We start from the raw sequence: 15401 nt of genomic DNA, 5'->3' as shown, positions 1-15401 counted from the left end.
GGGCTCCCTCACATGGGAGCTACTTCATAGTAAGTCATCCCAGTTGTGCTTCTTATGGAGACGCTTTGTTTATAAATATCTACTGGTTTTCTGGTCTGGGACATGCACTGTGGGGGGGATCTTTCTCTCGGTTAGAACAACAAACAGCCTATAGGGCCATCTTTGGGAGTTCTGGATTATGAACACACATAATTACAACATAAAGTTGTAAGAAAACTTACAACTCCATCGACTTCGACATGACCTGTGTTTAACACACAAAATCATCTATTGCAATGTCCTTCCTGTAGAATACTTCAGCTTCAATCGCAATATTACAAGAGCAAAAAATAGATTCAAGCTTAATGTCAACCACTTCAAACTTGATTGCAGAAAATATGACTTCTGTAACAGAGTTGTTAATGCTTGGAACTCACTACCTGACTCCATAGTCTCTACTCAAAACCCCAAAATCTTCAACCAAAAACTGTCTACTATTGACCTCTTCTGAAGCACGAAGCTGAAGCCTGAAGATGACGAATGAGACTTCGTCGAAACGTCGCCAAGACACTTCCAATTTTACACGGGAGAAAACCCGAACAACCAAAGACCTACATATATATATGTATATATTCATGATATGTTTTTTACTTATGACAATGTTTATATATACTGTTATGACAAAATTAAATAAAAAAAATATGCTAAATATCCAGACCTGGGCAAAATTACTCATACATTTAGGATCATACAACACCACGATTGGAATTTCAGCATCTGGAATAAATGTGACTTAGATCATGTTGAGCACTTTTCCATAGCACACAATTTGGGAAGAGATTTGGCAGAACTATTCTTTCAATGATTGGCGTAGGGTTAAATTTAGAATAGAATAGAATAGACTTGGAAGGGACCTTGGAGGTCTTCTACTCCAGCCCCCTGCTCAAGCAGGAGAACCTATATCATCTCAGACAATGACTGTCCAGTCTCTTCTTAAAAACTTCCAGTGATGGAGCACCCACAACTTCTGGAGAAAATGCGTTCCACTGGTTAATTGTCCTCACTGTTAGGAGGTTTCTCCTTAATTCCAGGTTGCTTCTCTCCTTCGTTAGTTTCCAACCATTGTTTCTTGTCTTGTCTTGTCTGGTGCTTTGGAGAATAATTATGAATCAGTTTTGGAGTTTGGAGATTGGACAGAATCCATGTTCAATCACACTATGTCATACAGGCATTACTCAACCCGAACAAGGAGCAACAGGAAATTAGGAAAAAGGTTGAGACTCTAGAAAAAATGCAGAGAAGAGCAAGGAGGCTAAAACATACGATGAACGGTTGCAGGAACTGGGCCTGGCTAGTAGAGTGAAGAGAAGGACCAGGGGAGACATGATAGCAGTCTTCTAATATCTGAGGGGCTGCCACAGAGAGGAGGAAGGGGGTAAAGCTATTTTCCAAAGCCCCTGAAGGCCAGACAAAGGAATAATGGATGGAAACTGATCCAGGAGAGATTCAACCTGGAAAGAAGGAGAAATTTCCTGACAGTGAGAAAAATCAACCCATGGAACAGAAGTTGCCTTCAGAAGTTGTGGGAGCTTCATCACTTGAGACTTTCAAGAAAAGATTGGACTGCCATTTGTCAGAAATGGTGTAGGGTCTCCTTCTTGAGTGGGGGGTTGGACTAGATGACTTATAAGGTCCCTTTCAACTCTTAATCTGTTAATCTGAATGCAAACAATGGGGAAGAATCCTTGGTATGCCATGGTTTTGTGGCTTCTGGTGAAATTATTTTTTTTTGTTTGCGGCAAAGTCTTAGAATTGCAAATGTTCAGCATAGATTTTATTTACGAACAATGTTTTCCTATTCAATGAACAATGTGGCTCATTTAAACTATAGAATTAAAAGAACTCTAATATGTACAGTATTTGAATAAATTTTTTTAGGAGGGGACTGAGCAAAGCCTCATGGATCAATGTAAACAAACATGCTTAAAAATAACAATAGCAACGTCAACCCAACATATTTTTAAACATACATTTGATTAAAATAGTGGTGAACTATAGTGCTGGAAACTAATATCTGCTTTGTTTATGTCAATGCTTATTTCCAAGTTGTTCATGGGGCATCATTGGGATTAAAAAAAATAAACATATGGGTGATTGTTCCTGATTAATAGATGGTCTGTGATTAGGCACATCATTTGATTTCCAATTACTTAACAACTAGCCCTTCACTCACCTAATGTTTTTAGAAGTCAGATCAAATAAAATAATGTCCAAAAATAAAAAAGGTACCCAATCTCTGCATAAATCAGAGACTCTTGTGCCTCATTATATTTTCTCTACAATTCAGATGGGGCCTAAGTAGGATAATGTAGCATTTGGGGAAAAAGATGCAAGCCAAGAGACCAGCCCCAGAGGCCAAGATGGAGAAGATCTCCACGGCCACCATGGACTTCCCTTTGGTGCTCAGGTAGGTGGGGAGGAATGAGATCCAAACACTGCAAAAGACCAGCATGCTAAAAGTAATGAACTTGGCTTCGTTAAAACTGTCGGGCAATTTCCTAGCTAGAAAGGCCACCGTGAAACTGATGAAGGCCAGGAAACCCAGGTAGGCGAGGACTGCATAAAACATTGAAGCTGAGCCTTCATTACATTCCAAGATGGCCTCTCCAAACAAAGAGTGGAAGTCCATGTTGGGAAATGGGGGAGAAGTTGCCAGCCAGATGACACAAAGAACTGCCTGGATCAGGGGACAGACTGAGACAATGAAGTTGGTCAGTGGTTTTCCTAAGAATTTCCTTGCCTTGTTCGCTGGCTTGGTGGCCATGAAGGCCAGAACCACCATGACAGTTTTTGCCAAGACAGAGGAAACTGCCAGGGAAAAGAGAACGGCAAAGACAGTTTGTTGGAAAAGACAGGTGATCTTCCCAGGTCGACCAATGAAGAAGAAGGAGCAGAGGAAGCAGAGCAGGAGGGAGACCAGGAGGATGTAGGTGAGATCTCGGTTGTTCGCCTTGACGATCGGAGTGTCACGATGTTTAAGAAAAATCACCAGGACTGCAGATGTGGTCACAAAGAGAAAAAAAGCAAGAGAAACTAAAGCGTATCCCAAGTTATCTTGATAGGCAAGGAAGTGGACCTTCTTCACAATGCAATGATTCTTCTCCTGGTTTGGATATTGGTCTTCTGGGCAAGGGTCACACTGGGCTGCGTCTGAAATCAAAAGTATATATGTCAATCCTATCCAAATGACAAAATAGTAATATTTTGATATACTAAAGTCCATCATCCTGGAAGATCTACATTTGAGCAGTGCCCTACCTGTCTGATTAGAGATGGTCCCTTCTGGACAAGGGTCACATTGGTAGCAGCAGACCTGCTCTCTCTCTGGAACTCTCCTCCTCTCTCCTGCCTGGCATCTCTTCATGCCACATCTGGCAAAGGGCACCTTCTAAAAGGGAAAAGAGAAATGTGTAAGAGGGGCTACTCAATCAACATACCTCGTTTATTCATTTCTACATCCCTATTTCCACCTTCAGAATGTCTTGAAAAGAAATGGTTCACCATGGTCTCTGCAAAACTAGGAACAGCTCCTGGCTGATTCAGGCCAATGACGCTCTCAACCCACCAAGGGAGGCTGCAAATTGGAATTGTGAAAGGTTTATGAATTGAGCTCCATTTATCAAAAATAAAGAATCATAAGGATCCAACTAAATGGGAATAATTCACAGAAATTGCAGTTTCCTGCTTTTATTGCCTCCTGGATTTAAAGCACAATCCAAAGAAAAATCATTTCCTGAATTTACAACTTTTCCTTCCAGCTTACCTTTGTAATCCAGATGATTGAATCCGAGTTAATGGTGAAATCCTGGCCTGAGGGAGCCTTGGGATCGATTCCACCAACTCTCCTGGGGACAAAAGATTGATTGGGGAGGAAAGCCCAATTGAGAAGATCGTAATGAGAAGACTCCCGTCCATCTTCTGAGAAGGAGACTTCCTCTCCAGCGCTGTTGTTGAACCGGATGTTCCTCAAATAGGGAAGAACCTGAAACAAAAGTGATCTTCTGAAAATGAGTGAAAGGCACAACTGAGTCATCATGGCTTCTCTCATTCTGTCCTGGCCATCATCTTAGGAGATGGGCGTATGTCTGGAATCAGTGGTGGAATTCATTTTTTTTACTACCGGTTCTGTGGGTGTGGCTTGGTGGGTGTGGCAGGGGAAGGATATTGCAAAATCCCCATTCCCTCCCCACTCCTGTGGGAAGGATATTGCAAAATCTCCATTTCCACTCCACTCTGGGGCCAGCCAGAGAAGGTATTTGCCAGTTCTCCGAACTACTCAATTTTTTTTTTTTTTTTTACATTTATACCCCGCCCTTCTCCGAAGACTCAGGGTGGCTTACAATGTATAAGGCAATAGTCTCATTCTATTTGTATATTTTTTTACAAAGTCAACTTATTGCCCCCCCAACAATCTGGGTCCTCATTTTACCTCATTTTACCTACCTTATAAAGGGTGGAAGGCTGAGTCAACCTTGGGCCGGGCTCGAACCTGCAGTAATTGCAGGCTCTGTGTTCTAATAACAGGCTTCTCTACTGCCTGAGCTATCCCGGCCCTTTCTGCTACCGGTTCTCCAGAACCTGTCAGAACCTGCTGAATAGCACCCCTGTCTGGAATGTTAGTTTTTTCATGCAGATGTTAGCACTCAGAAGTAACAGTATTTGTCTCCTTCCTCCAACACTACAAAGTTTCTGTTTATCATTGGGCATTTGTATCATGGCTTCTTCCTCTTCAGGTTTACCCTCATGATATCTACATACAAAGATTTTAAGGCCACATTCCCCAAAAAATTCTTTGTATGTCTTGTTCTTGTGATACAGGGCTATATGCATTTTGAAATGTTTTATTTGGCCCAAGGTCTTGTAAATGATAAATACATTTTAGGAATGATCAAATAAGTCCTGTCCCCACCGCGTCCAATTCAACAGACTTTCTCTAGCTGAGCGGCCAAGAGAGACAAAATGGAGGAATGAGGTCTGAAGACATTTATTTTATTTATTTTATTTGTCAAACACAACAGTATATATAAGTACAAGCATGAAATAACTATATGAATTGGATACAGTCAAAGGGAACATTAGGACAGGAATGGTAGGAATGCTGGTGCTCTTATGCATGCCCCTTACAGACCTCTTAGAAATGGGGTGAGGGCAACAGTAGATAGTTTTTGGTTAAAGCTTTGGGGATTTTGGGAAGAGACAACAGAGTCAGGTAGTGCATTCCAGGCATTAACAACTCTGTTACTGAAGTCATATTTTCTACAATCAAGATTGGAGCGGTTAACATTAAGCTTAAATTTATTGTGTGCTCGTGTATTGTTGCAATTGAAGCTCAAGTAGTCTTTGACAGGAAGGACATTGTAGCAGTTGATTTTATGAGTTATACTCAGGTCATGCCGAAGGTGGCGGAGTTCTAAATTTTCTAAACCCAGGATTTCAGGTCTGGTGGCGTAAGGTATTTTGTTGTGATCAGAGGAGTGGAGTACTCTTCTTGTAAAATATTTCTGGACACGTTCAATTGTATTGATGTCCGAAATGAGGTATCTGTTATGTATTTAAACTTTAGGAGGGAAGTTTGGGCGGGAACAAGCACGTTGCTGATTGGCTGATGCCTCAACCAAAATAGTATTTAAAGAGGGGTTTTTGCTGTTGGTCTTTCGCTGGGTCACAATAAACTAAAGAGCTGTTGTCACTCGTGTGGTCTCCTGCCTCGTTATTGCCCAAACTTAACAGTATCGGTTCCAAACAATCGAGCTGTATTCGAGAATTGGTCTAGCAAATGTTTTGTATGCTCTGGTTAGTAGTGTAGTGTTTCTGGAGAAGAAGCTATGCAAGATTAAGTTTACAACTCTTAAAGCCTTTTTGGCGATGTAGTTGCAGTGGGCTTTGGCACTTAGATCGTTTGATATGAAAACTCCAAGGTCTTTGACGGGGTGAGGATATGAGGCCAGAGGGAAAGAATGTTTTTCCCTGGTTTCTGTCTTCACTCTCCAGAGTTTGGCCTTTGAGGAAGAAGCAATTACCAAAAAGAATCCATTATCAACGTAGGAACTATCAATTCCTCTTTTCTAAACTGGTTAAACATAGAATAATGTTCCACTAGTTAATACCAGAAGGTATGCTGATAACCTGGGGAGATAAAAAAATAAGACTAGATACGGTAGAAAAGACCCAGGAATTTTTTGATCAATGTTTTGGGGAAGAATTAGACAGTAGAGAGGAGTTAGAAACAAAGAGTCAAGGAGAAGAACAGATAGAAGATAATGAACCAGCCAGAGAATCACGAGACCAGCTAGATACGGAAAACCAGGACAGAAAAGGGGTAAGAACAAAACAGGAAAGGGAAGTAAAACAAAACAAACAAAAAAAGAAACAAGAAAGACAAATAAGTAATTTAATGGAGGAGGAGGTGAATTTAATATCAATTTACATAAATGGATTGAATGCACCAATAAACGAAGAAAAATAATTACCAAATTTCAAAAATTGAATATGGAAATAGTATGCTTACAAGAACTGCATATTCCAAAAGGAAAAAGTAGTTTTTTGGAAGCCCCCAAATTAGGAAAACTATTTGCAGCATTGGCGGAATCTAAGAAAAGAGGGATAGCAGTGTATATAATGGAAAAGTTAAACCCCAAACCAATTTATGCAGATAACAAGGGAAGAACTCATTATCTAAAGATTGAAGTCTCAATAAAACAAAAAAGAATATTAGGACTTCGTCAGCTTCCGGACCTTCGGACCTTCCACCGCGAGCTTAAAACACACTTATTTATTTGCGCGGGACTGAGTTAGATTTTAAATTTATGGGTTTTAAATTGGGTTTTAGTTTTATATTTTTAATCATAATTTTAACTATCGGGCTTTTAGAATAAGTTTTTTAATTGTTTTTATGTTGTATTTATGTATTTATATGTTTTTTAAGTGCCTGTTAACCGCCCCGAGTCCTTCGGGAGATAGGGCGGTATATAAATATGATTAAATAAATAAATAAATAAATAAATAAATCGTGGTTATTTATGCACCTAATATGCATCCGAGAAAATATTATGGTAAATTACATAAAGAACTAATAGAACTAGAGGTGGAAAATCTGTGCCTATTAGGTGACTTTAATACAGTGGTAGACCCCAAAAAAGATTCTAAAACTGGAAAAAAGAGAAACCATGAAAGGAAAATATTACCAACTACATTCTTTGAATTGGCCCAGGAATTTAACTTAAAAGACACATGGAGAGAACTCAACCCCCCCCCCTGAGCAATATACTTTCTTCTCTAACCCCCAAACTCATGGTCTAGGATAGACATGGCGTGGGTGGACCCAGAAACAGGGAAAGACATTGCAGAAATAGAAATTGAAACTAATATCTGGGCAGACCACAATCCATTAAAAATTAGATGGAAAGGAGAAGTCAGGAGGAAAGGAAGATGGACCATGAACCAAAGGGTGGTGAAAGAAAAGAATTTTATTCAACATATAGAAAAAGAATTAGGCCTTTTTCTAAAAGAAAATTGGAATGAACAAACCACCATTCAAAATTTATGGAACACTATGAGAGCTTATGTAAGAGGTCTACTGATAGCACATACTGTACAATAAGGAAAAATAGAATTAAAAAGAAACATCTTACAGAACTCCAAGGGAAATTGGCAAAATTAGAATCTAAATTACAGAAAGAACCTCAAAATCAAGAAACCAAAGTAGAAAAAGAATTAATTAAACACAAACTACAACTATTAACCCAAGGAGAAACAAAAAAATAGAGCAGTTAAGCAAAATTATTTTGCCAACAAGCCTGGAAGATGCCTGGCCCATAAATTAAAAAAATAAAAGGAAAAGAAATTAATAAAACAATTAGAGGATGAGGACGGGATAATATACTTTCAAAAAGAAAAAAAAGAAAAGCATAGCAGTAAATTATTTTCAAACATTATACAGTCAAGAAAAAATTGAAGGGAAAGATATCTTCAAAAATGGAATCGTCTCAGATTACCAGATTTAACAAAAGAAGTATTAAATGAGAAAATAACAAAACTGGAGTTACAAAGAGCAATCCAAAAGCAAAAAAATAATAAGACTCCAGGCCCGGACTGGATTTTATAAAAATTTTCAAGAACCATTAGAACAATTGTTATAGAAAGGTACAATGAAGTACTGGGAAAGGCCAAGATACCAGAATCCTGGATGGAAGCTTTAATAACCCTCATCCCCCAAAACAATAATGAACAACAGAAGATTCAGAATTATAGGCCAATCTCGTTGCTAAATGCTGACTACAAAATATGTATGGTTATAATAGCAGATAGAATCAAAATTATATTAAACAAAATTATACAATCAGATCAGAATGGATTCCTACCAAACAGATATATAAAAAATAACATACAAATTATCATCAATGCCTTAGAATTTTATGAAGCTCACCCTGAAAAACAGGTAGCTGTGATATGTTTTGATGCAAAAAAAGCTTTTGACAACTTAAATTGGGACTTTATGATAAACCAATTAATAAAAATGAATTTTGGAGAAAAATTTACAGAAATGATTAGAGCCATATATACTACACAGAGGGCAAAAATAATAAATGGGGAAGAAACAGAAAGCTTTGAGATAGCTAAAGGAGTAAGATAAGGTTGCCCCCATTACCTCTGTTATTCATTCTGTCTGTGGAGACATTAATGTCACAAATTAGAGATAATTCGGAAATAACGGGACTAAAAATTAAATCACAAGAATAAAAGGTCCACACATTTCGGGATGATTTGGCATTCATTATTGAGGAACCTTTAGAATCTGGACCTACTTTATTACAAGATATAAACCAATTTGGCATGGTAGCAGGATTTAAAATGAATAAAGACAAAACTAAAATATTGACTAAGAATTTAACCAGTAGACAGAATGAAGAATTAGGGGAGAAGCTGGGAATCTCGAGAGCAAAGAAAATTAGATATTTAGGAATTTGGCTATCAGAAAAATGTACTATGATAAAGAGGGATAATTACGATATGCTTACATTACAAATACAAAAAGATCTGGACAATTGGACTAAATTACCAATATCATTAATTGGCAGAATTTTGACAATTAAAATGAATATATTACCCAAGTTACTATTTCAAACAGTACCAATAAAATTAGGGAAAAAATTCTTTGAACAATTAAATAAAATGATATCAAAATTTATATGGTCAGGGAAAAATACGTGTATCAAATATAAATTATTGCACGATAGTAGGAAAAAAGGAGGTTTTGATTTACCAGAATGGGAACTTTATTATCAAACGGCATCCCTAACATGGCTGAAAGATTGGATACAACTCAAAAATAAACGAATATTAACAATAGAAGGCCATGACCTCCAGTTTGGTTGGCATGGCTTTCTCAGGGATGGGAAAAATAAATCACATACCTACTTTCAAAGACACATGTTAAGAGATGCACTACTGAAAGTTTGGGAAAAGATTAAAGAGAATTACTATACGAAGGTCTCAATTTGGTTGTCTTCAATGGAAGCAATGATACACCCAAATACCACAGATTTAGACAAAATGGTGAGATATACAGAATTACTAGACACAAAAGGAGAATTAAAATCAGTACAAGACTTGAAAAAACAAGGAATAAATTTGGAATGGTGGCCATATTTACAAATCAAAATTAGATTTAAAAAAGATAAGGAACAATTTGGCATAAACAGGGAACAATTGGAATTAGATAAAATATTATTGAGATTGGGGAGAAAAATGATTACAAATATTTATAATTACCTATTAGGATATAAATTGGAAGAAGAAACAGTTAAGGAAACGATAAGTTGGGCTAGGAATTTTGGACACACTATAGAATTGGAAAAATGGGAAAAATTGTGTGGAAAAAATAAATTGACTACGGCAGTAACATATAAAGAAAACTGTTATAAAATGTATTCAGTTTCGGCAATATCTATCTATGTATGTAATAGCATGTGTATATGTGTGTTATGTATGTGCATGGGTAGATATAAACTTTCTTTTGAGAGCAGGCAACAGATTTTCATTTTTAATTTGTTCCTGTGACAAAAAATGACAATAAAAGTCATCTCATCTTGTATCCTGTATCTGGTATCGTATCTCCAAAGGACCTTAAAGGTCCCTTCCAACTCTGTTATTCCATTCCATTCCATTCCATTCCACTCTAAATTCTCTCCTCTCCTCTCCTCTCCTCTCCTCTCCTCTCCTCTCCTCTCCCCTCCCCTCCCCATCCCATCCCATATGTCATATGTCATATGTCATATGTTAGCTTCCTTTCCTTCCCTTTCCTTCCCTTCCCTTCCCTTCCCTTCCCTTCCCTTCCCTTCCCTTCCCTTCCCTTCCCTTCCCTTCCCCTGCCTCACCTCATTTTACATGCTGAGAGAAAGTGGGGTGATTATGTATACATGCTCACTTGTAGCTCAACTGATGTACCTTGCACAATGTGCCCAGATGGTCAGCTTTCTCTGAGCCAACACCTCCTCTTTGGAGTGGTGACACCCCCACCCCCCGACATTCAATCAACAGTTGATGAATTTTCAAGACAATATAGGAAGGTGTTTCCTCTATGGATCTTATGGGGAGCTGGTTTGGTTGACTTCTCTTTTTTCCACTCTACCACTTTTCAAAAAAACAAAAAACAAAACAAAAACAATGCACACACCCCTCAACCACCACTACAATATTTTATCTGTATTGCTATATTAACTAATTTCTGATTCATTCTTTTCTGAAACATTTTGATATGATAGCATAAAGGCGTTTAATCAGAAATTCAAGAAATATGAATGGGAAGATTCCTCTCTAAAGATCTATGCATTGGATAAAAGGTGACCAGAATTACCTTCCATGATTGGATATCTGAAATCTTCTTTCCAAGCCTCTGCATGGTTGGTCTCACTGCAGATCCATGCATGGCATGCAATGCGTGTGCCACAGCATAAATGGCATTGTAGATATTGTAACTCTCACCTGACATGCTTGTTTCAAATACATAAGTTGGAAGATTCTGTAAATTCTCCTTTCCGGTACATTGTTTATTCCCCTTTGGAGGGATCTCGCCTGGTTTGTGGATCTTGCAGCCAAAGACCAATTCCCACCATAGAGGGAGGAAGAGGTCCCCCTGTGGATTCAAAGGGTCTAAAGACAGAAGGAAATGGCTGAATTCTGGGACATTCCCAGTATGGTCCCTAAAATGCAAAGCCCCATGGAAGGGCTTTATAAACTGCAATATTAACTCAGTTCCCACCACGCTAAGATCCCAATGGGAAGTTAAAACCCAAACTCTTTGAAATGCTGTCTTTGTCCTTTGTACATAAAGATATACAGCCACCAGTACACTAGAAACACCACTGCTGTCTCCAAACACAATAATAACTTCAGTTGTAAACCAAGTTTTGAAAATAAGTTGTAATTTTGACACCAATTGTGCAGTAATATGGTCAGTTGTCACCATTTCAGTGAAGGCCAGGCAGATCTCCTTCTTCTTCAACATTGGCATCAGAGATGAGACAAAATATTCTCCACTCTCATCTTTAGAGGCCACAAGTCCAACCCAGTTCCACTGGAAGTGCAGGAGTAGCTGGACCAAACCCACATATTGAGGAAATTCTTTGGGATTAATCTGGAAGAAGGAAGGATAAACTGTTCTGTCTCCTCTAGAGAATTGAAAGCCAACACCAAGCTGGAGAAAAAGAGATTCTTCTGTCAAAGACAAAATAAAGTTTTATGGTGACTTTAGGGATCACCTTTGTGGGCTTTATTGGCCCACCAGTCAGGCTGACTCAGTTTGAGTGTCAAGCTTAGTTTCTTCCCTTCTTGGGAAGAACCATCAGTTACATATTTTGCCTGGTTGTGAGAGGGCAGAAGGGAAGGGAAGAAAGTATCAACCTGATACAGACAGTAAACTGCACTTGGAGGGTGGCTACACTTTCATGAAGAATATATCATGAAGAGATTGCTTTTATAGCATTTCACCATAATAACATTGTGTATCTCCTTGAGGTTAAATAAAAACATAAGTGAACACATAAGATATAGTATGGATTGCGTTGGAATTCATTTTTGGAATGCAACAACTACAGAAGTATTCAGCCAGTAGATGGCAGAATTTACCAGTTTGGATCTATGGTATATACTCTATGCTCTTTTGTTCTAAGTAGAGTTTCCTGTTACAATTAAAATAGTTGAGCAGTAAAGCACATGGTGACTGTGCTCTTTGTTTGCTCTGCAGTGCTATATATAACCAGAATTTGTAACATAATTGAGCAGTAAAGCACATGGTGACTGTGCTCTTTGTTTGCTCTGTGGTGGTATATATAAACAGAATTTCTAATAGATTGCCTGGCATGCATGCCAAAAAGCCTTTGGTTTATGTGTATGTTTCTATTGTTTTTCTATTCCATACTACTTCCAATGGATGCCTCTTACCTGAGGGACTTTGAATATGCTGAAGATGGAGGCCATCTGCCTTGACGATTTAGGATTGAGACCTCCAATGACAGACAGCAGAGTGTCCTGCCTGTCACATGCATAACCTGGAACTAATTTGTAACGTCCACAGAGCAGAGATAAGCTGAGTACAGAAATCATCCATTCCATCTGGTGACTGTCATAAATTTGGAAGCCAAGGGTGATGTTGGGGAGGAGAACCAGATCATTGTTGACCTCTCTGACTCCAAACATCAAGGCCAAAAATTGCTGGAGGTTTTTGGGTATAACTCTATAGTGAGGGAAACATTAACATGTTTCTGAGTGCTGGTAGAGTTTGCCTTGGATTTTTTTTTAAATTTTGGAGCGGAAACCATTTTTATTGGGTTTGGTTTATCTAAAATAGGTTCTTTGGTTAAAGCTGGATGGCTTTGTGAGAACAGAAAAGAGCCAACAAGTCCATATCATGGACCATTTTATACCCCTCTACCCTTTCCTCCCTTCTTCACTTTGCTCTAGGGGCTCTAATCCTCCCCAATTGCTCCTCTAGCACAGAAACCAATTTGGATCCCTCTTGGAGCAGCTTCTTCAGGTCTGGCAACCATTGCTGAGCACAAGACCTCAGTGGGGAATAAATAGCATAGAGTTACTGATGGCCATTATTCATGAGCATGGCTAATCCTCAAACAGAAAGCTTTTTACAACTCCTGTACACTGGAAAAGGACTGAACTTTTCCTTGAAGTTTCCACCATGTTGTTCTTTCAAAGGGAGCAATATGTCACTCTCTTTACTAGATCAGAACAGTTTCAGATATAGTGTCTCTCCTGACTCTTTTGTGGTTTATCACCTTTTTAATGAAGATTTCTAGAAACATCTAGAATTCTTTTTATGAACTTGGCTCTTCAGTAAAAAAAAAAAAAAAGCACAAAGATTTGAACAATTTTAGGACCTTGAAAAAGTCACTAAAAAGTTATTTCTGAGCAAACAAATAATGATCTACACCTTTACCATGCAGGCGAAACGTACACAATTTTAGTTTGAATGGACAATGGCGGCTTTGCAAAATCTCGGTCTTCGGCGGCAAAACCGCTTTGCAGGAGCAAATTCCCACCAATAATGAGATCACCAGACCTGTAACAGTTCTTGTTCCTTCTCAAAGTTTCTTCCACCACACATACCGTTTGCCTCGTCTTAGCAGAACTTGGAGGCAGGAGCCAGAAGAGTAGCAGCAAGAGAGGAAGCCCATTCATTCTTGCCACCTTCGCTCTTAGAGCAAAAGCCAAGGTTTATACAGAAGGGGAATTGCAGGCAGCCCTTGAAAGCTCAGCGCAGCTTCAGCACAACGGAGAGCGGCTGTGCTACACGGATGGGCCTCAGGGCAAATGCGTATCAACCATGCCGCCTCTTTAGCTGTGTTTGGGCTGCGACCAAAGAGGAGACGAAGCCCAGCCAAGTCTCACCAAGTCTCAGACTGAGCTCTTTCCAAGGCAAGGTGCCACATCCGTCCCCTCCCTCCCCCCAGTCAGGAGACGTCTCAGCATACATTTTTTTTAAAAGTGTTTATCTTGGAAGATATTTGTGGGAGGAAATCCACAGAGGATACATTCTAGATGACTGTTCTTTTGATAATCTCAAGGATTACCCACTTAGCACAAGATCTTATTTGCAGGGGGAAAACATGTTTGTGTCACTTGTTTGTCATTCACAGCAAAGAGGGACTTGAGAGTCAAAGTGAAATTGTGATGAAACTGAGCACCTGTGCACAAAAATGTACTGCATGAGTCAAAAAGAGGGCTGTGAAAACCCCTCGCATCCTGGACATAAACTGTTTCAACTCCTACCCTCAAAACGACGCTAATGAGCACTGCATAGCAGAACAGCTAGACACAAGAACAGTTTGTTCCCAAACGCCATCACTCTGCTAAACAAATAATTATTTGTGCAACACTGTCAAACTGTCGAACTATCAACACTGTCAACACTGTCAAACTAGTTACTAAGTCTGCACTATTATTAATCTTCTCATAGTTCCCATCACCCATCTCCTTCCACTTATGACTGTGACTGTAACTTTGTTGCTTATGATTTATATTGATATTGTTTCCTGATTGCTTATTTGTACCCTATGACTATCATTAAGTGTTGTGTTGTACCTTGATGAACATATCTTTTCTTTTATGTACACTGAGAGCACATGCACCAAGACAAATTCCTTATGTGTCCAATCATACTAGGCCTATTCCATTCCATTCCATTCCATTCCATTCCATTCCATTCCATTCCATTCCATTCTATTCTATTCTATTCTATTGTTATATCTCTGTCAAGGCCATCTCCAAGGTTACCCACAGTGACCGGAGGGGAATGATCACTACAACCCATGAAATTACTCCTTTGTGAATGTGACTGATGATACCTTGGGGGGAGGGGGGTAACAGGGTCAACCCTGGGCTGTAAATTATGTGGGTCAGAGTTGGCTTAACTTGGAACGGACCAACATGAAGCTCCTAATAAAGAACTGGATTTCTTTTGAAGCTTGGCTCGAAGCTCATGATTTAATTAGGGCATCAGTCGGACCCCTGACATGGGGATGATTGGTCCTTCCACTCTGGGACTTTCCATCTTTTTGTCCAGCTTCGTGTTGTTCTGTCATGCTTGGGACTGCTTTGCAATGCGGGGAACTTTTGGACTCTTAGTTATAGCCAGGAAGGTTTTTTTTTTGTTAAGCTTCAGTTTCTTTGTTTGCAGAAACCAAGATACCTATCATCCCCCCAATTTTCTCTAATCTATGTTGACAATTCCAATTCTAGACAAACTACACAAAATGTTTAGCCCTCCAAATTTGGAGGAGAAACTTCATGTGAAATGTTAACAATAAATGTTGCAGTGTTAATTTCCATGTTTATTATTACGGTCAACT

General features: G+C 38.9%; 1 protein-coding gene across 1 annotated transcript; it reads right to left on the bottom strand.

Annotated features, from left to right (window-relative positions):
• Positions 1–2284: 2284 nt before the first annotated feature.
• Positions 2285–13172, bottom strand: LOC131188468 (vomeronasal type-2 receptor 26-like). Its single transcript, XM_058163766.1, has 5 exons — positions 12481–13172; positions 11504–11632; positions 3803–4021; positions 3298–3427; positions 2285–3189 (listed from the first exon to the last, which is right to left on the bottom strand). Exons 1-5 carry the CDS (start codon positions 12733–12735, stop codon positions 2285–2287), a joined length of 1638 nt encoding a protein of 545 aa, XP_058019749.1. The 5' UTR covers positions 12736–13172.
• Between the last annotated feature and the right edge of the window lie 2229 nt (positions 13173–15401).

Source organism: Ahaetulla prasina, chromosome 1 (genome assembly GCF_028640845.1).
Source record: "Ahaetulla prasina isolate Xishuangbanna chromosome 1, ASM2864084v1, whole genome shotgun sequence".
Lineage (NCBI taxonomy): Eukaryota > Metazoa > Chordata > Lepidosauria > Squamata > Colubridae > Ahaetulla > Ahaetulla prasina.
The sequence above is the reverse complement of the archived record's forward strand: the minus strand, read 5'-3'. Positions and strand labels throughout refer to the sequence as shown.